The sequence below is a fragment of the Rhineura floridana genome, chromosome 5, assembly GCF_030035675.1.
Source record: "Rhineura floridana isolate rRhiFlo1 chromosome 5, rRhiFlo1.hap2, whole genome shotgun sequence".
NCBI classification, from domain to species: Eukaryota; Metazoa; Chordata; class Lepidosauria; order Squamata; family Rhineuridae; genus Rhineura; species Rhineura floridana.
In genome coordinates, this window is record NC_084484.1 from 76,293,279 (window position 1) to 76,316,214 (window position 22,936).

At 42.7% G+C, this 22,936-nt stretch overlaps 1 protein-coding gene across 7 annotated transcripts in view; it reads left to right on the top strand.

Moving 5' to 3' along the window:
• Positions 1-22,936, top strand: part of REPS2 (RALBP1 associated Eps domain containing 2) — a 162,036-nt gene that overhangs the window by 38,706 nt on the left and 100,394 nt on the right. For 4 of the 7 annotated variants that reach the window (XM_061627193.1, XM_061627191.1, XM_061627192.1 and 1 more), the window contains exons 2-6: positions 13,547-13,670; positions 16,351-16,499; positions 17,824-17,953; positions 19,641-19,738; positions 21,894-22,032. In XM_061627193.1, the coding sequence (XP_061483177.1) occupies positions 13,547-13,670; positions 16,351-16,499; positions 17,824-17,953; positions 19,641-19,738; positions 21,894-22,032 (640 nt within the window). Of the gene's footprint in view, positions 1-9,950; positions 10,061-12,789; positions 12,852-12,890; positions 12,973-13,546; positions 13,671-16,350; positions 16,500-17,823; positions 17,954-19,640; positions 19,739-21,893; positions 22,033-22,936 lie in introns of those variants that run through there. The other 3 variants (XM_061627196.1, XM_061627198.1, XM_061627195.1) reach the window with 3 other exon arrangements.

Sequence of the window (22,936 nt, forward strand, 5' to 3'; positions counted from 1 at the left end):
GATCTGTGTGGTTCTCTGAACGGCGTGCCCTTGGAGAGGTGTTGGGACCTCGTCCACCAGCGGAATGATAGGCGCAGTGCGGGGATCAAGCGAACTTTGCAATGGTTGGAGCTGGCAATGTCCTGTTGAAAGGGCAGTTCCATTGCAGATGCCGAGTGTGGGCTCGAGCCCATGGCACAATATGGATTGTAGAAATGAACATTCCGAGCGCCCTGGCTAGAAGCATGACGTCTGCGGATGTTTGTTACATCAGGGACCTTGCGATGCTTGTGATGATGGCAGTGATGCGATCTGGAGCCAGGAATACCATTGCCTGCAGGGTATCCAACATTGCCCCTAGATGTAGTAGGCGTTGGGTTGGTTAGAGATGGCTTTTGTCGACGTTGACAAGCCAGCCGTAGGTCTCTGCCCTGGAAGCGTCGGTTCCAGGAGCCCCTGGATGAATTGGGGTCATAGAATCTGACATTGTGGCCTCGTCCTCCTGGCCGCGTTCCTCGAAAGGGCTGGTTAGTTCGGAAGGAAGGAAAGCGCCTGGAAGGCCTATGGTCGATGTTCTGGACAATGGCCAGAACCGGTTTGTGGGCGTCTTTGGGATCAACCAGCACTGCCTTTAGAGCTTCCTCGCCGAAGAGTAACGATCCAGAGTAAGGAGACCTGGCCAGATTCATTCTGGCCGCTGAATCAGCCTGCCAGTGGCGAAGCCAGAGGGTCTGTCGAGCGACTATCTGAGCCGTCATGGCTCGTGCCCCCAAATGAGTGGCATCCAAGGTGGCATCGGGCACAAAAGCTGCTGTCTTACGCAACTTTACCAGTGACCTTCTGAGGGCGACAGGATCAGGGTTAGTGTCCTCTAGAAGACCATCCAGCCACATCATAGCTGCTCTGTAGAAAATGGAGGCTGAAGCGGAGGCACGCGTGGATAGGGCAGTGGCCTCGTGGTTTTTGCGGAGGGTGAAGTCTATTCGACGCTCAGTAGTGTCCTTTAGTTGGGATTCCCCTTCCCTGGGCAAAAGGGATCGTGAAACGAGGCGAGCGATTGGTTCGTCTATGCCAGGGACGTGTAACTTGGTGGCAAAGTCCGGAGCTAGGGCGTAAAGCCTGTCAGCCAGGTTATTGAAGTGGCGAGATTGAAATGGTTGAGCCCATTCTTCAGATACCAATTTGGCAATTGGGTCCGGCACCGGGATGTAGTGTTCAATAAGTGGAGATTTGAGAACCTTGGCCCCTTTGATGGCTGGTGCGGAAGAAGTTGAAGGCGCAGTCTGTAGACCAAGGGTATTAACTACCCTGCGTGCCAGGGGCTGATAGTCTGAGGCATTAAACAAGCGATACGATGTATCCTCCTCATGATCTGAATCGTCGCTCCAGTCATCTCCTTCAACGTGGTCAGTGAAGGTTGACTCCTCCGCATACGAGGCTTCGTCAATACATCTGCCTCTGGCTATATCGAAGGGATTTGGTGAGCAGGAAGGATGAGCTTCATGACACGCACGTTGGTCCATGTTGAGTTGAGGTATGGCCGGAACTTGTGGTAGTGACTGCATTTGGGTGATAAATGCCAGCATGGCTTGAAGTTGCAGCCCGGTTGTGGCAGATGTTTGTGCCTGAGCTGGTATTGGAGCAGATGTTTGGGGCGGTAAAACGGAGGGAGGCTGGTTAGGTGAAAGCTGAGTGGAAAAGCCAGCAAAAACCTCCTCGTCAGAGGAAGCAGCAGGGGAATGAAGTATATCGTTTATGTGTGCCTGAGTTGCTGTGGTAGTGGTGGTGGTTGGCACAGAGGCATAGCGTGGCCGCTTTGGTTTGTTATGGCTGGAAATATGTTTTGTCTTAGCCATTACTTTAACATGCTTAGACTTAGTCACCTTGGAGTGTTGTGGCTGGGCTGTTTGTGACATGCCTGGCTGATCTGGCATCATATTGGCTGATTGCGACATGCCTGGCTGTTCTGCCATCTTATATTAACTTGGGTGCAGTACACTGCCACGGAGGGTGCAGGATGTAAAGACCCGAACTGGCACAGTGTACGACCACGGAGGGGGTAGAATACACTGGCAGATGACTAAGTGCACTGCCACAGAGGGGGCAGAATGCACTGTGGTATCAGCGTTAGTATAATATAGGCTGTATTTTAGGTTTGGTACACGGCCACAGAGGGGGCAGGATGTATAAAATATAGTTCAGATTAGTGCTGTAGGCTGGATTTCAGGCGTGGTACACGGCCACAGAAGGAGCAGGATGTACTGAATATAATTCGGATTTAGTACAAGTCAGCACTGATATTAAGGCTCCAGCCTTGATGATACTGAATATAATTCAAATTTATTACCAGTCAGCCACTGATATTAAAGTTCCAGCCTTGATAATACTGAATATAATTCAGATTTTGTACAAGTCAGCCACTGATATTAAAGCTCCAGCCTTGATAATACTGAATATAATTCAGATTCAGTACAAGTCAGCCACTGAAATTAAAGCTCCAGCCTTGATAATACTGAATATAATTCAGATTTAGTACAAGTCAGTCACTGATATTAAAGCTCCAGCCTTGATAATACTGAATATAATTCAGATTTAGTACAAGTCAGCCACTGATATTAAAGCGTCAGCCTTGATAATACTGAATATAATTCAGATTTAGTACAAGTCAGTCACTGATATTAAAGCTCCAGCCGTGATAATACTGAATATAATTCAGATTTAGTGCAAGTCAGCCACTGATATTAAAGCTCCAGCCTTGATAACACTGAATATAATTCAGATTTAGTACAGGTCAGCCACTGATATTAAAGCTCTAGCCTTGATAATACTGAATATAATTCAGTTAGTAGAAGTCAGCCACTGATATTAAAGCTCCAGCCTTGATGATATTGAATATAATTCAAATTTAGTACAGGTCAGCCACTGATTTAAAGCTCCAGCCTTGATGGTACTGAATATAATTCAAATTTAGTACAAGTCAGCCACTGATATTAAAACTCCAGCCTTGATGATACAGTCACAGTAATTTTGTGTGTGAGGAAGCCCTGTGTAACTCTGTCTACAACACACAGACAACACACATACAGATAGCTTGCAGGGAAGGTATCCGATGGTTAATAAAGGGGTAACAAAAAAGGCGGGAAATTTGAATTCAACAAAAATGGCGGGAAAAAATGATCCAAAAATGGCGGAGAAAGACAGAGCAATGGCAGCCGTCTGGTAACAAACTGGGGGAAGGGTAGCTCAGCACAGCCTCGCAGGGGGAGCCGCAGGGCCGATAGCCGCACTAGCGGCTCCAAGAAACCCCCAAGAAGAAAGAGCAGATAGAAGCCTGTGCGGGATAAGGCAGCAGTAGGCAAGCCGCTGCCGCCGCCGGGAGCAGGACTCTCCGCGGCGAAATCAAAGTGCCGAGAGAAGCCTGTGAGGGATGAGGCAGCAGGAGGCAAGCCGCTGCCGCCGCCGGGAGCAGGGCTCTCCGCGGCGAAATTAAAGTTGCGGAGAGAGAGCCGGATCACCAGGCTCTAGGGAGGCAGAACCCTGGCAGGTAAAAATAGGTTGGAAAAAAGGCAGGGAGCCGCAGCTGCAGGCTCCCGCCTGGGAGAGAACCGCAGCCGCAGTCTCTCCAAGGGCTCCACAGAGTGCGGCTTGAGACAGGGAAAAACCACTATGGGAGAGAAAGAGCTGCGATCTCCCGAAGCTCAAAACGGCCAGAAACCACAGAACACCGCAGCCGCGGTCTCTGTGGGGGTCCTCAAACAAGCAGGAGAATAAACGAAAAATAAAAGGTTAAAGACCAATCAGGGAGAACCTCAGCCACGGTCTCTGAGGAAAGAACCTCAAACAAGCAACAGAGATAAATGACATTTAAACACAAGGTAAACAAATATGAAAACAACTTAGCTAAATTCTACGCTATAGGATCTCAATGATAGGATTTCAATCTTGTTCGCAGGAAGGCAAGAATGAACTGGAGAGTGGGAGGGGCCTGACGCCCCTAGTCTTGACTTCAAAGACATTCTTGCCTTCGCACGATAGGTGGAGCTAATACCCGCTGTAATGGCCGGACTCATAGGGAAAAGGATGTATGTTCCACGAAGACATCTGACCATATGGGTTCTTTGGCTCAAGGATCAGACCTGCTCAGTCAGTCAGCACTTAGGCTACAATCCTGTACCCACTTATCTGGAAGTGTCTGAGTAGATATGTGTAGGATTAATTATTAAATGTATGAGTTTATAAATATGCCATTTGCTTGAGGTTGAGGCTTTGGTTTTTATTTTATTTTTTAAAAAACCTATTCAAATTACCAGTTAGCAATAAAAAACCAATCTTTGAAACAGATAAGCGATAGCTTTTCTTCTTCAAAATGTGCTTCTAGATCTAGTGTGTGTTTGTTTCCATTTCTACCGTCACTGCTTCCAGAAGTATGAAGAATGCAAATGTCACATCCACTTTATATTTGCTGTGTTCTTAGAAGTTAGGCAGAAAGCAGCTAGTTGGTCAAATAGAAAAATGAAACTGAACATTGAGGAGGATACCTTAAAAATATTTATCCCAAAACAAGAGTTTCTTTCTCTTGCTTTCTCTCCCTTGGTAATTATCTCAGCCATCCTCTACTCAGCTGTCTCACATAGACTAGCCCAGTTGAATCTTTCCTAATTGCACTTTCTTGTTGTACCTTGTACGTTAGCCTTTTCTTTGTCTCAGGAAGATAAAACAAGCCTGCAATTGAAGATCATGTTAAATTCTAGATACTTACAGTGTGCAATCTCAGGGTGTTGTAAGAGTTCAGTGTATTCAGAGAGATGTATGAACATTTATTGGGGATTGGGAGACTGTAGAAAAGGGGTGAAGAACCTGTAGCCCTCCAGAGGTTATTGGACTTCCACTCCCATCAGCCCCAGCCAGCATGGGCAAGATCAGGGATAGTGGGAGCTGGAGTCCAACAACCTCTGGAGGGCCACAGGACATCGATCCCTGCTGTAAATATGGAACAATTTCAAGTTGTGGTGATGAAAGTTTCATAGTGGGGAGCAGCTTTCAAGGCATAGGTTGTTTTAAAAAAAAAACCCAGCTTTCACCTTTTTTCTTATCACTTCTATTTTATTTTGTTTACATTTATTAATTGCATATTAATCTAGCCCTCTAGGTGGTGTACAACAACACAAATGAAACAATGCAGTACAATATCAAATCAGATAAATTAACCAGCACAAAATATTAATTCACAAAACAGGCTACAATAATCCGTTAGGAGTCTAAATAAAATGATCAAATGCTATCAGAGTAGAGATATTTTACAATTTGAAAAAATGTATTCCCTTTAAAATATCTCCTAATAGAAAATGCTATGTGATGCTTAATATGGGTATTGTCACACCAAATTAATCTCCAGCAACAATCTGGAATATATAATGTTGTCAGCAGTGGATTGGACTAATGTTCTTATATTAAATGTAGAAGGCCCCTGTAAGGTGATAGAAAGTTTTTCAGAACATATCTGTGATTTGTGGAGGTCGCTAGTATGTACTGATTTAGGCTGCAATCCAATACATGTCTACTCAGCTCCATTGGGCTCAATGGGACTTATTCCCAGGTAAGTGTGTATGGGGTTGCAGCCTTAGTCATTTCTATGCTCAATTCTTGCCTTAGTGGAATTATTATATTTTGCAACTGGAACACTGCCACACATTTTAGGGTGATTCCTATTATAAAGTTTCATATTTACAAACCCAATACAGTCATATAGAACACACTAGCAACAGGGAAGACATATTCTAAAAAGTTCTGAAATGAAATTAGTGCTTCTATTTGTAGAAATGTTGATAAGGGATGGACTGGGGAGAGAAATATAAAACTGCCTTTACTAAATCTAAATGATGACATAAGACATGGTGGGAGCGGTGAAGAAGGCCCACTTCTCTGCTTGCATCGCATCCTCAAGTAGCCGTCCAGTGGAGCTTTTTTGTATTGTCAGGGGTCTGTTGACATCAACTCCAGGAAATTGAGTTTTAGACCATTCGGAGGCCCACTGTGAATTGTTTGCAAGGCACTTTGAGGGTAAAGTTGTTCACCTCCATAGCTGTCTTGATGCTCCATCCACATCTACTGTAGCCCCCAGTGAGGTGTCCAGTGCAACGTCTGCTGCACCTTCTTGGAACTGGTTTCAGTTGATGCGGCTTGATGATGTGGACAAGGTGCTTGCGACAATGCGGCCAGCAACATGTCCTCTTGACCCTTGCCCTTCTTGGCTTATTAAAGCTTGCCAAGAAGGTTTAACTGAGTGGATCCAGAGTATGGTCAACACATCATTGCGGGAGGGAGTGGTTACAGCTGCCCTGAAAGAGGTGGTGGTCTGACCACTCCTGAAAAAGCCCACCCTGGACCCTTTGGTTTGTGACAATTACCAACTGGTCGCAAGTAACCCTTTCTTAGGGGAGGTGATTGAGAGGGTTGTGGCACAGTAACGGCAAGGACTCTTGGATGTAACAGACTGTCTTGACCCATTCCAGTCTGGGTTCAGGCCTAGTTGTGGGACTGAATCAGCCTTGGTCACCTTGATGGATGACCTTTATTGGGAGAAGGGCAGGGGGAGTGTGACCCTGTTACTCTTACTTGATCTCTCAGTGGTTTTTGATACCATTGATTATAGTATCCTTCTGGGCCAACTGGGTGAGATGGATATTGGAGGCACTGTTTTACAGTGGTTCCAATCCTATCTCTAAGGTTGGTTTCAGAGAATAGCATTGGGTGATTGTCTTTTGGCTCCCTCGCAGTTGTGCTGTGGGGTGCTGCAGGGTACTATCTTGTCCCCCATGCTGTTTAACAACTATATGAAGCCCTTGAGAGCGGTCATCAGGAGATGTGGGGTGAGGTGATGATACCCAGCTCTATTTCTCTGTAACATCTGAATCAGGAGAGGCCGTGCAAGCCCTGGACTGCTGCCTGGATTCGGTGATGGGCTGGATGAGGGCCAATAAACTGAGTCTGAATCCTAGCAAGATGGAGACGCTGTGGGTTGGTGGTTCCCAAGTTCAGATAACTGCCTACTTTGGATGGGGTTGTACTCCTTCTGAAAGAGCAGGTCCGTAGTCTGGGGGTGCTCCTAGATCCATCTTTGTTGCTAGAGGCCCAGTGTGGCCAGGAGTGCCTTTTACCAGCTTTGGCTAGTGAAATCGCTGTGGTCATTTCTGGACCGGGATAGCCTGACCGCAGTTGTCCATGCACTGGTAACCTCCAGGCTGGATTACTCTAATGCACTCTATGTGGGGCTGCCCTTGAGGTTGGTCCGGAAGCTGCAGCTGGTGCAAAATGCGACGGTGAGACTGCTCACTGGGGCAGGGTATCATCAATATGTCGTTCCGCTGCTGAAAGAATTGCACTGGCTGTCCATTTGCTACCGGGACCAAGTTCAAGGTTCTAGTTTTGGTATACAAAGTTCTATACAGCTTGGGACCAGGATACCTGAAAGACCATCTTATCCCTTATATACCCAGTTGATCACTGTGCTCTGCAGGCGATGTCCTCCTGCAGATACCATCTTATCAGGAGGTCCGTTCTGCACAACATAGGAAATTGACCTTTAGTGGGACAGCACCTACCCTGTGGAATTCCCTCCCCTTAAATATTAGGCAGGCACCATCTCTTTTATCTTTTTGGCACCTACTGAAAACCTTCCTCTTTCAACAAGCCTTTTAAGTTGAGACCTATCCCAGTCTGTGTCTGTGTTGGAATTGCTTTTTAATTATGTTCTTAAACCTTCTTTTTAAAATGTTTTTTTAATGTGTTTCAAATTTTGTTTTTATTATGTTTTAAAGTGTTTAGTGCTTTTGTTTGCCACCCTGGGCTCCTGCTGGGAGGAAGGGCGGGATATGAATCAAATAATAAATAAATAAACAAATAAATCTTCTCTCTTTTTTGGAAAAAATATGTTTTTAACCTTTTTTTAAAAAAAGATGTTTGGAAAGCTTTTTAAAGTTTTTAAAGATGTTTTGTTTTAATGTATTTTAAAGTCTGTTTTTATAATGTTTTAAAAGTCTTTTTAGGCTTTTGTTTGCTGCCATGGGTTCCTGCTGGGAGGAAGGGTGGGATATATATATATAAGAAACAAACATACGCTGTTTATGTTATAAAACAAGGGAAAAAATCCCTTCATGTTACGAAACTAAACATCAAAAAAAGTAGATGAGTCTATAATCTTCTAGCACAGTGGTTCCCAAACTTTTCCCCCCACAGACCATTTGAAAATTACTGATGATCTTGGCAGACCACTTCATGGTTTTTCTGCTTGTTGTAGCAGTTGTAATGCACTGTGCTAGGTGCTGTATGATTTTAATTGTATTACTACAGACACACCTGAATGAAGCTCACGGACCACCAGTGATTCATAGCCCACAGTTTGGGAACCCTGTGTGTATTCAGTTTTAGGTAGTGGTCTCAGCTGGATGGGGTTCTAGCCCAGGGGATAGATGGGTAGCTTTTATATGCCACCAAGGAAAGCAAGGCAAAGTTAAGCAAGTTCAGGTCCTGGTAAGGCAATGTCAAGCACAGCAGAGTTCTGGCAAGACATGTCAAGCAAAAGTAGTAGTACCCTTGATAGCTTTGAATAGAGCTCAGGGTGAAGTATCAAATGAGCAAACTCAAATGTTGCTTCAGTGGCAAACAAGCCCAGATGAAGCATTAAACACAGCTGAAGTTCCATCTGGGTGGCAATTTACACTTCTGGTGATGGAAGCCTCTGAAGTTAAAGGGGGCGTAACCTATTTCAATGGCTATTAACTCCAGCACAGGGAAGACTGATGAGGCTTCTGAGCTGGAGTCCTCAAGAGAGATGTCTGCAAAACATGCTCCTCTTGTGTTGGATTTTCTGGGGCAGTGGTTACATTTTAGGGCCTGTTTTGAGGCCAATACCCTCTCCCACAGTGATTCTTCCTCTGAAACTGTGGCCTTACCCCCAAAGATGGGGGACTGGCCATGACAATGTAGAGACTTCATTTTCCTCAGGGAATGTTCAAACATACAAGTCCAAATCCCCCCCCTCCAAGTGCTCTAGAGAAAGGATGGGTGAGAATGCAGCTGAATTTGGATTTAGCACCGGAGTTTTCAATGGTTCTCATATTCTCCATCTTTGTGGAGTGATCCTGTTTTGCTCCGAACTTCAGTGGCTTTTCCCAACACTGTTTTTTCCTCTCGAATATATCGTTCTTTTGTTGATTTTATATACTGCACAGCACTATACAAACCCCCCTCTCTGTGTGCCACCACCCACCACCACTCCGTCCAAACTCGCGCGAGAGGAAGCAAGCCAAGTCTCACCCACTCTAGGCTTGCTGAGGAGGAGTTGGGGAGAGATGCTGAAAGCTGCTTTCCTCTTTTTCTTTCCAAAAGGCAGCTGGTCTCTGCTTGCTAAACAGTTGTTTGAAAACTGACCAGCCTCAGTCACTTGCAGCAGAGACAAAACTGTTTTCCTTTCCTTTGATTCCCCCCCCATTTATTGATATTTCCTTTCAAAATATCATTGTTTTGAAAGAAAATATCAATATCAATATTTTTGGAGAGGGAAAAATTGAACTGGTAAAAGCAGCAGATAGCAGACAAAGAAGGGACTCAAATTTAAATTGCCTCTTATGTTGATGGAATGCTGTAAAAGTGGCACCAGCTAATGGATCCCATCCCTACTCTAGAGGTAAAGAAGGGATCCTAGATAGGACTCTAGGAATTTTCTTCTCACTAAAGTGGCTAAACAGAAAAAAGGAATATCCTAGGCTAGTGTTTATAGGCAGTACAGCCCACCAGTTTCTGTTTACTTGCCCCTCAAGTTGTTTTGCATACAAGAAGGTGATGATAAACTTTATTATTTTCAAAGTTTATTTTAGGCAAGATTTCAGGCTGTAGCTGAAGCAGGGTTAGTGAGCTGAAAAGAAGCGATCCACAAGAGCTTCTGAATGAGTTTTCTGTTTGGGTCCTTAAAGCAGTCAAGCCACTTGGAATGGTCAAGTTAATAATTTGATTGACGTACTACAATTGAATATGCTTCCAATGAGGTCCAACTGGCACTATCATTGTCATCTTTCAGCACCAGGTAAACATGTACCTTTTCTTCTAAGCGTTTGATAGATTGAGATGTTTTGTTTTAATATGCTGCTAAACCTGTCTGTGGCTGCATGGGGGTGCTATTGCTATTTTTTGTTATGTTTTTATAATGTGTTTTATTTGTATTTTCGGGTATCAAGCGACTAATAAATCTAGAATCATAGAATAGTAGAATTGGAAGGGACCTATAAGGCCATCAAGTCCAACCCCCTGCTCAGTGCAGGAATCCAAATCAAAGCATTCCTGACAGATGGCTGTCCAGCTGCCTCTTGAACGGCTCCAGTGTCGGAGAGCCGACTACCTCTCTAGGTAATTGGTTCCATTGTCGTATGGCTCTAACAGGAAGTTTTTCCTGATGTCCAGTTGAAATCTGGCTTCCTACAACTTGAGCCCATTATTCCATGTCCTGCACTCTGGGACAATCAAGAAGAGATCCCAGCCCTCCTCTGTGTGGCAACCTTTCATGTACTTGAAGAGTGCTATCATCAGGCTAAACATGCCCAGTTCTTTCAGTCTTTCCTCATAGGGATTTGTTTCCAGTCCCCTGATCATCCTTGTTGCCCTCCTCTGAACCTGTTCCAGTTTGTCTGCATCCTTCTCGAAGTGCGGAGACCAGAACTGGACGCAGTATTCAAGATGAGGCCTCTGACCAGTGCTGAATAGAGGGGAACTAATACTTCACGTGATTTGGAAATTATACTTCTGTTAATGCAGCCTAAAATAGCATTTGCCTTTTTTGCAGCCACATCGCACTGTTGGCTCATATTCAGCTTGTGATCAACGACAATTCCAAGATCCTTCTCGCATGTCATATTGATGAGCCAAGTATCCCCCATCTTATAACTGCATTTGATTTCTTTTTCCTAAGTGTAGAACTTTGCATTTATCCCTGTTAAATTTCATTCTGTTGTTTTCAGCCCGATGCTCTAGCCTATCAAGGTCCCTTTGAATTTTGTTTCTGTCTTCCACAGTATTAGTTGTGCCCCCCAATTTTGTATCATCTGCAAATTTGATAAGCATGCTCTGTGCCTCCTCATCCATTAATAAAATATTATTATTGTTATTGTCATTGACAACAACAACAGGAATCCTGTGTTTTTGGACAAAGCACTATGGATTGTTTATCACAGGAGTGTTTCCACTTGCAGGTGAAAAACTGAAAGAAAAAAGAACTCTAGCTTTTTTCAGTTTCAGTATTGTTCTTAAGGGTGCTTTAACTTTTGGCCGAATCTTAAGGACATTTGTTAATGAAGTACTTTGCTACTAGTGGTGGGATTAGTTGTTTTTTAAATACTACAGTCCCAAAAACCTCTTAGAGGTAAAGACAAAAATGCATTCAGTTGCTCATTTATTTCCTAGTTAGTGAAAGATGGGACTACAGAACATCAAAGTTTACTTAGGATTGTTCTCCTCAGCCATCTACAAATTCTACGATGTGGTTAGTTATGGCATACTTGAGAATGTTTTAATTCAGTTTTTGTGCCATGATTTTCCAAGGACTCAAGGTAGATAACAGTTAAAAATAGAATAGTGGAATAGCTGAGTTGGAAGGGCCATTGAGTCCAACTTCCTGCTCAATGCAGGAATCCAAGTTAAAGCATACCCAACAGGTGGCTGTCCAGCTGCCTTTTGATTGTCTCCAGTGCCAGAGAGCCCACCACCTCCCTAGGTCATTGGTCCTATTACTCTAATAGTTAAAAAGTTTTTTCTGATGTTTACCCAAAATCTGGCTTCCTGTAACTTGAGCCCATTATTCCATGTCCTGCACTCTGAGATGATTGAGAAGAGATAATGGCCCTCCTCTGTGTGACAGCCTTTCACGAACTTGAAAAAATAAAGTACAATACAGTGTTAAAATTGGCTACACGTCTGCATGCTTTGTTGATTGTCAGCTCAAACAGGAAAGGGTTTACTGTTTTTCAGAAAGTTGGCTTTTTAGAGTACAGGTCATATGTCCTTTAAAAAAAAGAAAGAAAAGCAAGCAGCCCACATTTACCCTGTTCTGTGATTATATCTCTTCAGCACACCTGTTGTTGCTGTATTGGGCTTGACAAGGCTAGAGGTCTGTATGGCAAAATGATCATATAGGAAAATTCCATTGGAGGTGATAACATTATAAATCATGAGTATGTTAGAAGAAAAACTGGAGTGTATTTGTAGGCTGTCCTGTGTAATGCATAGAAACCTACTATTACTAAAAATACTGCTTTGAGAATGATAATGGATCATCAGGAAAAGGCTACTCATGCTCCTCTCATCTTCCAGCCTTAACCAGAGCATTCTAGTTGGGATTGGCAGGATACATCTGAGGTTATTTAGCTGCCCTTCCACCCCACAGTTTAGATCACAGCTTTCTGTCCACAATCTGGAACCACAACTACAGAAAACAGCCTGAAGCATAGTGGTATTAGTTGTGTCCATACTGAGCTGCCTGGCAAAAGCTTTTACTCTGTAGAATTTGAATGGTGGGATCTTTAAAAAGCTGAGAAGGAGCTGTTCCTCTTAACTGTGCTCCTAGTTCTGCACTCTGTAGAACAGGGGCTGCCAACCTTTTAAAACTTGGCAGCACAACCCCCTTTTATCATTTCTCTTTGGATCATTCCCCTCCCCATGAGAGAAAAAGAAAGAGAGAGTGTACAAAATACACACACACCCTTTGCTTTTCCAAGGGATCTAAGTAAAGGTTAGAATTAATCTGAGCTTTGAAAAGTACATAGAGCTGAACCGGGAAATGGGAAATTGTGCCAGTGCTTCCAGCTTCACCTCTGTACTAGAAAAAGGTAACAACCCTCACCCCCTCATAACCAAAGGGCAGTAAGTAGTTTTGTGGGCACCAAGGGAAGATCTGAAAGGCACCATTGCACCCACAAGGCACCTCATTGGCAACCCCTGCTATAGAAGGTAATGTTGTTCCCAAAGGTTCTCTTCTTCCAATAGGAATCATTCTAGGACTACTAATGCTAGAGGATGGAAACGTTTGGAAACAACCCAATGAAATGTTTTTTGTTCTGCTCTTGAGGAAACATTTTCTTCCTGACTATATTGAGGGAGGGAGGAATTTAGATAACCCAACATCTTTTTTTTGTACCTGTTTTTTATTTTTAAAGTTTCCCATATGCTCCCTATTGATATGTATTCAGGTTTCTGTACAAGGATGACAAAAGAACTGAGTTGTGTGAAGATACATAATGCATAGCTCAGTTTGGAGTAGGGGAAGGTAAATTTATAATAGGTGAATGAGAGTCTATGGGGAAACTGCCTCTGTGATTGAATGTGAACTATTCTCTTTTGAGGTGCAGAATGTAGACCAGATGTGTGCACCAGCAGTTTATCTCTATGCAAATACAACTTCAGCTTTTCTTCAGTATTGTGCATCCTTAACAGTTTCAGCTGCAACTAATTGTTACTTTGAAAGCATTAAGTATTTTAATTATGTGGACTCAGTCCCCACCATCCTTCCCTTTTTTTCTTTCAGATTACAGAACTGTGTGGTGCTAAACGCGTTGGTTATTTTGGTCGTGCTCAGTTTTATGCTGCTCTGAAGTTAATTGCTGCTGCACAATCTGGTCTCCCAGTACGAATTGAAAGCATTCAGAATGGTAACTTACTGGACTAAATTGATTTAATTTATAGAATCTTTTTGAACCCTCGTTGTCTTCCTTTATTCCAAAGTGTTCATATAGCAGAATCCTATTGGAGATGGTCACTTTATAAATTATTTATGTTGTGTAAATTCAAAAGAGTGGATTTATAAGGTGTTTTGTGTGATGGATAGAAAACTGCTGCTTGATTTCTAAAGCTGTTGTCCTATCCTTCTAAAGCTATTGTCCTATTAAATGTTATGTCCAAATATCTAAGCTATAATTAAATATAGGCTGCAAGCCAGGATGTAAAGCCATGGTTTGAGAAGGATTTGCAAACAATGGTTTTCATTAACTTTGCTGAGTTATATCTGCACTGAACAGATTAACAGCATGATTAACAATGAAATCCTCTGCATATTTACTCAAACTTTCTAAAGAGTAAGCCCTGTGGAACAAAGTGGGACTTACTTCTGGCTCCATGAGGCCTACTTCCTACTAAGTGTATTTAGCTATGATGGCTAATGCACATTGAGACTGATGGGGGGAGCAGAGAGACAGGGGTGAGGGAGGAGCCAACCAATTACAGGAAGAACTAACTAATTCTGATTTTGTCCTCATCTTCCCCTCTGTTGAGTTCTGCAAGGGAAGCACTGAGAGTAAGCAGGAGGAAGCTGACAGTCACTGCCACCCCCAGGATTGGATTTATGTAAGAAGGCAAGTAAGTGGGGGCTGGCTGAGGGCAAACTTGAGGTTAGTGTGGCAGTGCCCCATTTGCTCTAATGAGTTAGCCTCCACTGGTGTTCAGGATTGCAACCTTAGGCAGTCCCCCTACCTGTCCAGACTTTTTGTGAAAAGTGACAAACAGATCTCGCTAGTATCTTCTTGTATATGCAGTCTGGGCTCAGATTTAACTTACCAAGATAATCACAGTTTTACTGTACGTTTGAGAGTCAACCATGGTCAAGGCAACAAACTATGGTCAGCACTAACTATGGTTAAGTATTATATCTGCACCAGGTCAATTGAATGTAATAATTATGTATTGCATGTGATCATTATGTACTTGTTTCTGCCATTCTTACATTACTTGATATTTAATTTGCATTATTCCCATGCATAACAATTGATTGGATTGCATTTATTTGTATTCTTAAAAATGGTACAATTTAATCCTGTTGCATCAAGGACAAACACAAGGGAGTCTCTTTTCTCAAATCTTTTTTGATATTTGGTTCTCTCTTATTATACAAGGTTTGGTTTGATTTTATTTTGGGGCAGCCAAGTTCTACTGTTTACTTATACTTATAGCAGATTTGGCTTAGTTTCTCTCTCCAGTGCAGAGACACAAAGAATTATTGGGAAACAAACACAGAGAAAGAAATGGAAAGTCAGGATATCCTTTTACACACTTCCTTAGTTGTCAACTTTGTCTTAACATAGCCTGCAAAAAGAATGCCCTCCAATTTTTTATGCCCAGAAATCAATTTTCAGGGGCAGCTCGATGGCAGCTTTCTGACCCAACTCCATCTATGCCGTTTAATGACAGTAATGTTACCTCTACTAAAGAGGGTCTCTTTCTTTTGATGTTTTTTAAACTTTGCATTTTAATATTGTGCTTGTTGATTTTATTTGCTTTCATTCTGTAAACTTTTTTCAAAGCTTCCAGATGGGAATGCAACTTCTAACTATAAAGAGAGGAATGGAGCTCAGGTTAGAGCAGGGATGCACAATGTGGTGTTTTCCGAATGCTATTGGAATGCAACTCCTATAAGCCTGTGATGAGGCTAGAGGAGATGCTGAGCTTGTTTGCCTCCCCATCCAAGCCAGCTGTTTGGAATCATGCCCAGGTGTACTGCAGGAGGGTGGGGCTTAAAGAACAGAGGAAAGGGAGGGACTGTTTCTGCTTCATAAACCATATGCAGAGAGGGGAAAAGAGGATGGAGAACAGATCAGAAAGAAAAGCAGAAAAGTCTCCAAGGAAGACTGTATGAATGTGGGAGGGAGTGGGAAGGAAGAGGCTGTCTTCAGTCCTACCCTATGACGACCTGAAATTCTTAGGTTCAAGAGCAGGGACCAAGAACAGCTCTGAGCCCTGTCCTCTGGCAGAAGAGGGGGCTGAGGGTTGTGGTCTTGTGGAGAATATCACACAATCCTAACCAGCATGATCAGTGGTCAGGAATGGTGGGAGTTGTAGCCCAGCAGTATCTGGAGAACACCATGTTGCCTAGTCCTGGGTCAAAGTGTAAGGAGAGGAGGACAGCTCCAGAATTATTTTCAGTAATTTTCTCCTGGCCAAATTCTCCCTCAGAATCCTCTTGTTGGCAAAAAGTGTTGTGGCCCTCTGTAAATTATTCACAGTGCAAACATGATTTTCTGTGTTTAGCTGCTAAATGCAAAAATGTCCACTCTGTTTTGTTCTTTTCTACCAGTCAAGACTCCATGTGTACCAAATTTCATTTTTCAAGATCATGGAGGAGTACCCCATTAGAAATGTTTATATTCCGAGAGAAGTCTATTGGTCAATAAATGAGGCAAACAATTGTGTTTTGTTGATTGTGTAAGAATGAGCATACTTTTGGATAAGAATTCTTTTAACTTCATTAAATCTTGGATTCACTTTTGTAGTAGGGAGCTTTGTTTTGATATGTATTGTTCCATGAAGGTTTTGTTTTGGTCTTTATTTCTGTTACTTAAGAATTGCCCTTGCCTCGATTTATGGCACTGAAAACTGATAGTGAAGTAAGGTACAGTCATCCAGCAGAAGTACATGGAACCAAATGTCAGATTTCATATGCAACACTTGAAAAAAATTGCTTCAGAAGACTGGATGAAGGAGAAAAACAGGTAAAGTCCCTTTGCAAAGTAGAAATTTTGCAGTGCAAACTAACTATAAGACTAATGTCTTGTTTTCTAGGCACACTGGCTGCATTAAGATATCTCACTAAAGTACACCATAATTTAGCATGATGTGAACAAGTCTCAGGCTCACACATTTCCTTCTGTCCTCTGGTGTGGCCATGAGGAGGAGTGCAGAAGTTTTCACTTCAACCTTTACTTACCCACAGCTACTTGTATGGTCTGAATTGATGCACTGTGGTTAATGCTGGCTTATTTCAAAGAAACCATAGGTAATATTAACCTCTGTCAGGTTGGACAACATGACAAATTGTGGATAAAAGTGGAAAACTCTTGAAAAGCATTAAGAATTTGCTTTTTACCATAGATTGCTACCTCCTTTTGCTGTGAATAGTCTTTAGTTGTCCAGATGTGCTAATTGAGGTGGAGAAGTGAAATTGCTCAGCTGTTAGAATGGAACACAGTTTATTGTATGAAACATCAATGCTACATGCTTTCCTTCTACTTCCAATGTATGTGTTTTGCCAGTTGTGTAGAAGGTCGGTGGAATGCAATGGCATGGACATTTGGAAATTTGCCACCAAAGGTTGCTGCTTGCCCTGCAAAATATTTACTTTTTGCTCATAAGAGAGCTGATGAAGTTTGGACAGAGCATTCCATCTTTTTTTGTTTTTGCCAGCCCCTCATATGAGTAAAAAGCAGGCCAGGAAAAAAAGGCTAGAAACATAGCAGGCTAGTGGAGGAGGCATGAAGCTTTCCCTGCCTGCACCACCACCACTGTGCTTGATTTTATGCTGCATGCTGGCTTCACCTCCCATACTTCCAGCACAGAAATACAGCGGACTGGTGAAGATGGGATGGATTACTTTGTCCCTCTGCCACCATCTTGTTGCATTTTGTGCTAACCATAGAAGGAAGGGGCTTGACTTCCTCCATGGCTAGCATGAAAGCCAGAAGAAAGAGCCAGCAATCTTTTTCGTTTGATATTTGGGACCTATCATGTATCAAATCATGTTGGATAGTAAAAACTGTTCCATGCCAAGTGTCAAATACAGTCAAATATTAGCATACTATTGTAATTTAGATGTCAGATATCAAATACTGAAATAATATATCAGTGAATTTCAAATACTGACATGAAATTGTGAATTTTCAGAAAATATTTAATACCAGAATTGGCAAAGGAGAATTTATGTGAGCATTTTTTAAACAATGTAATGTTCTACTGCACTTGAGATGAAATCACTATAACTATGGACAAGCCTGAATTCGGAGTCCTGTTATATTTTGTTTCGTTATTTTTATTTTGAAGCAAGAAGCAAAGTCTCCCCCCATGTCTCCCATGGGTTCACCCCCTGCTTCTCCATCAACCTACCAGAGGGTTCCCTTGAGTTATGGGTATGGTGTACTGAGAAGTGGACTTGAACAGCAGCAGCATGGAGGTACGATGAGATCTGCTTTGGAGTAATCTAATCATAAAAGCAAAGAACCAGACTAACAATTTCCTGTATTAATTACATCAATATTTTTAGAAACTGATTCAACTTGTGTGCTTCCTCATTATTCAGTCTTGTCTTCCTCTTCCTGAGAATTAGTTTAAATTGGAAAAGGCATCTGCTGACAAATTTATGCTCTCAACACTTTTTAATATAGGATGTGGATGAAGTTAATTTGCTTTTTTGGCTAGCCTTAGAACAAATTATGATGAAGAATTGTCAACAACTAGTGTTAAGTTTTCCTGCTGTAGTAAGAGCCTTCTCACTGGAGTTAGTGGAAGGGTTTTGTTTTGTTTTTAAAAAAAGAAATAGAAGCAGGGAAAAGCCATCCCCTCCACCTCTCACCCTGGCATGGCTTTGAAGCGACAGCTGCTCTGTCATGGGTTCTACACACACATCTTGTCGGTGCGTGCGTATAGAAATCATACAAGGAAGAAATCCAAGTGTCGCATAGAACAGTAAATGAGCCAGGCCAGGCAAGTTTCTTGTAAGAGTCTTTACTAGGCAAAGACATTAGACACAGTTCTCTCCACAAACGACTTTTCCCCCACACAGAGCTTCTGCAAGAGTCCCTTCTTATCTGCTTGCCAGCCAGCTGCTGACCTTGGCAAACCTGGCGCTCTGTTCTTCCAGCTTAACCCTTCTGCTTCAGGTTTCACTCTCTCTGCTAAAAACCCTGTCTGTGAGTCTCACAGAATGCTTCACTGACCAACACATCTGGGTTGTTCTGCCTTTTGTTGTTGTTGGGGAAACAGTCTAATAAAACCTGGTAAAATTCAGGCTTGTATCCAAAGAAGTGGGTAGAAAGTGGATCCGATCCAGAAGAAGGTGGGTAGCACGTAACTTCCCAGCAGCATCACCACCACTTGAAAAACCTCTTATGGGCTGTGGTGTGCAGGCCTGAAAAGAAAACAAAAGTTGCTGAAAATCTGGCAGAGTCCCCTTATATGAGTACAGCTCCAATTCATGAGAGATGTGTTTACCTGATTTTCAGCACTCCTCCCCTTCTGTCAGAGCCCGTTTCATTCAGGACAGTTTCATTTTCAAGGGATCTAATGAACTACAGTTCTGTTTAAAACCTAAATCCTATTTTTCACTTGTGCAAGATGTAACAGAAAGCTGAATGTCCAGACTTGATATTTATTTGGATGCAAGTTTTAGTGGCTTTTAGTAAAACATGCTTCCAAATAGGTATGTGGTATAAATATGTATTTAACAATTATTATTTGTGATGCTCCTTTAGAACACTGGGTAATTTTCTCTGCTTGGCAAATACCAGAGTTTTCACTTGGCTAACACTAACTGTGGTTGTTTTGAATCAAGCTCCTATGCTGCCATCAATAAATCCTTGTTCATTAATGTTATCCTTGATGTTAGCATATATCCTAAACAGCATTGGCTTCATTCTCTGCAGTACGATACTTAGACAAAAAAGTGTTCTCATATTATGCTTTTAATGGGTGTGTATTAAAAAAATTAGACACATGCAGTGAATATTTGGTCACTAGTTTACAATATGAAAAGTAGTGTTTTGAGAATCAGGCTTTAATTGGTTAAGTGAGGGATTGTGGTGTGGTATTTTGCACAACTTTAGCAAAGGTTCAAATTTTATTTCCCCCTTAATCTTCCTTAGGTTCCTATGAAGGTAAACATACAACTCTCCAGCAAGATGGATCAACTTTAGGGAATTATGGATTCAATTCAGTTCCATCACATTCGTCTCTCATTCAGGTAATAAATTGCTTGGGACATAAAGATGTTTAAAAGGAAAGCACCTATGTTGTCTGAAATAATTATTGACAAACAGTACGATTTTATGATCAATAATGTGTGAGGCAATCTTAAATGAAGCTGCAGACAGACTATCCAGTAGCTAAAAACAGTTGTATTCGCTAGAAAACTACCACAGGCCAATATGGAAGTAAAATTAATCTTTCAGTTCTTGTTTGTTTAATAAACTTGTTAGCTGCCTTTCAAAATAAAATATTTTCTCAAGGCAACATACAATGTCTGATAAAATCAGATAAAAACATATAGAGTATTAAAATATAATGAACAGCTTCTAGGGGTCACTTTTTGTCTATGGGGAAATATAATTTGAGCCCTAGAAAACATATGAGACAGAGAAGGGGCTAAGTTGAAGCATCCTCACAATGAAATGTGTAGACTTTTGTCAGAGGTAGAGCAACCTTCTTGGTTGCCAAGATTTTGTTTATTGTGTATGTGATCTAAATGGGCCAAAGGTATAGTGAGAACTTCTTACTAATGAACAACATGAGTAGCTATGTGAATTAGGGTTTCATGTCACTGTATCGATAGGATTGCAGTTTAATGGGGAATCTAGTAGCATCCTACTTCTGTGCATGTCTTGCTTCCTGGAGTGTTTGCCTAGATATTTAATGGGTTGGATCCAGATTACCTGTGTGGGAAACTCTGACCAGGATAGACTGTCCTGGAGAAAAGGAGACAGAGGTGATCTTCACTGATTTCCTCATTTGCCTTTCCCCTTGGAAAGCTGCTCTAGAAAATCAGGAGTCCCTTCAGAATAACATGGAAGGTGGCACTGAGAGGAGCCTAAGGTAGATATCGGCCCCTTCTGAAACAGCAGAAGGGCAAGTCTGTATGTATCTCCTAGGATGCTGCCTGCCTGCGTGACCTGACTGCATGGCCTGTATTGTCTCCTTCCTGTTTTGAGAAAGACTTGCACCAATCAGACCACTTGTCCCTATCTACACCTGGAATAGTTCTTTTTTCCTTGGTTTCAGAAATCTCAAAGCTAGTTCAGCCATTTATTTCGGAAGCTAGTAATAGCCTTTCTCACAAAATCCACCTATTATTGCTTATTTTTATTATTAAACCGTTATAAAATTATTTTTTAATTTGATAGCTTGTTCAGAATGATACAGGCATGACTTAGTTTATATATCTCCCTTTGGGAGGAAGGGCAGGATATAAATGTAATAAATAAATAAAACCAATATTTACCTTTAAAAAGCAAATCCTCATGAACCTCCATAATAGTAGAAGCACAATCTTAAGGACATTGTTTCTATTATATTTCACACCTAAAAATAGTCTAATTTTTTTGGAAATTCATGTGAGAACTCTGCTGGTGAAGATGATATTCTAATGGTTGTTGAAGTTGTACGGATTTTTGTTCATTTATCCATTTTTGAAAATGCTTCATTGAAAAGTCTCAGATTTGTTAAGTATCTGTAGCACTATGAGAGCATTAGCACATAACATTAAACAATGTTTCAGCATTACAAGGATGAATTACATCAAGCCTCCAGCCTCATGCTGCCCTTCCCGTCTCTGGTTTGGCCCCAAAGAGGAGATCAGAAGTTTCTGCTTCTGTTTTAGATTGACTACATTTTAGTGTTACATCTAAACCCTAAGCAGCGGTTAATCCTGGTTTTTAGTTAAACATGCCGATTTCTTAAATTGGGGTTTGAAGTATGCCTGTTTCAACAATCATATTTAAGATTAACCTTAGTTTGTTGGGTTCAGATGTTGAGTAAGCTGTTCCTAATCTAAAATGGAGACAAATGCTTCCAAGCTCCTTGTGGCCATGTTGAAGGAAGAGGGGAGAGACACATGAACCCAAGGCACAACTAGGCTCATTCTCATAATGCTGAACCATGATTTAGTGTTTTACTCGAATCAGCCTAATGTGTATCTTCATGTATGTAAAACCTCCTGTAATGCTGTGAATAAAGGCATTTATTGTAAACCCAACAGGACTATTATTAATTTCAGGCTGTCCCCATCCATTTATATTAAAAAGAACTAAAGAGTAAGAACAAAGTTAAGTTTAATGCTTTGAAACTTCAGAAATCCCAGCTTTTTCTCTACCCTTCCAAATGATACTTTGACCTTTTTTAAGTCTTTTTCAGTAGAGAGAGAACCACAGGACAGCAGTAGTAATTACCCAGATGACCCCTGGAGAATAACTGAAGAGCAACGAGAATATTACATCAACCAGTTCAAGTCTCTACAGCCTGACCTGAACTCTTTCATCTCAGGTATTGTTCATTGTGTGCACAGCAAGGAAGGCTAGACAGAAAGAATTAGAAATTCACATAGACTAAAGTGCAATCCTCTTGGGTTTTTTTATCTCTCTTTTGGTTTGAGGGTGGGTGAGTACCGTATATTCCGGCGTATAAGACGACTGGGCGTATAAGACAACCCCCAACTTTTGAGAAGATTTTCCTGGGTTAAAAAGTTGTCTTATACGCCGGAATAACAGCCCCCCAACCACAGCCACAACTCTTCAACCCGCTTGCCCCCATAGCAACCCGCCCCCAGCCGCAAGAAAGACCCTGATCCCCGTTTAAAAAGCCAGCGTCCCTCTCCCCTTTCTTCCCTGCGTGGCCAGCGCCCCCTCGCCCCATAGCCCGCACCGACCTTTGCCCACCAAGAAGTGGATGTCGCTGAGCACCTCGTTCTTGAAGAGGAAGGCGAAGCACTCCTGCACCGTCGGCTTCGTCGCCTGCCAGTTGTAGGCCGGCTCCCGCGGCGCCAGCAGGCCGGAGGCGGCAGCGGAGGGCGCTGAGGAGGAGGCCGCAGGGGCAGCTGTCGGCAGTGGGTTCCCGCCTCCGCCGCCTCCCGCTGCTGCTGCTGCTGCCGCTGCTGCCGCTGCCCGGTGGTTGTGCGTCAGCGGAGGTGCCGGCGCGGCCTGCGGCGGCGAGAGCAGCAAAAGCGGCCCACCGTTGGCCGCCCGAGGAGGAGCAGCCACCGCCGCCGCAGCCCCGTCGCTCGCCTGAGCAGCCATGGGCGGAGGAGCAGCGGCGGGAGGCGGCGCAGGCGAGGCCGCCACGGAGGAGAAGGACGCGGGGAGGCTGCTGCTGCTGCTGCTGCTGCTGCTGCTGCTGCTGCTGCTGCTGCTGCTGCTGCTGCTGCTGCTGCCCACCCCGGCCGCCATTTTGT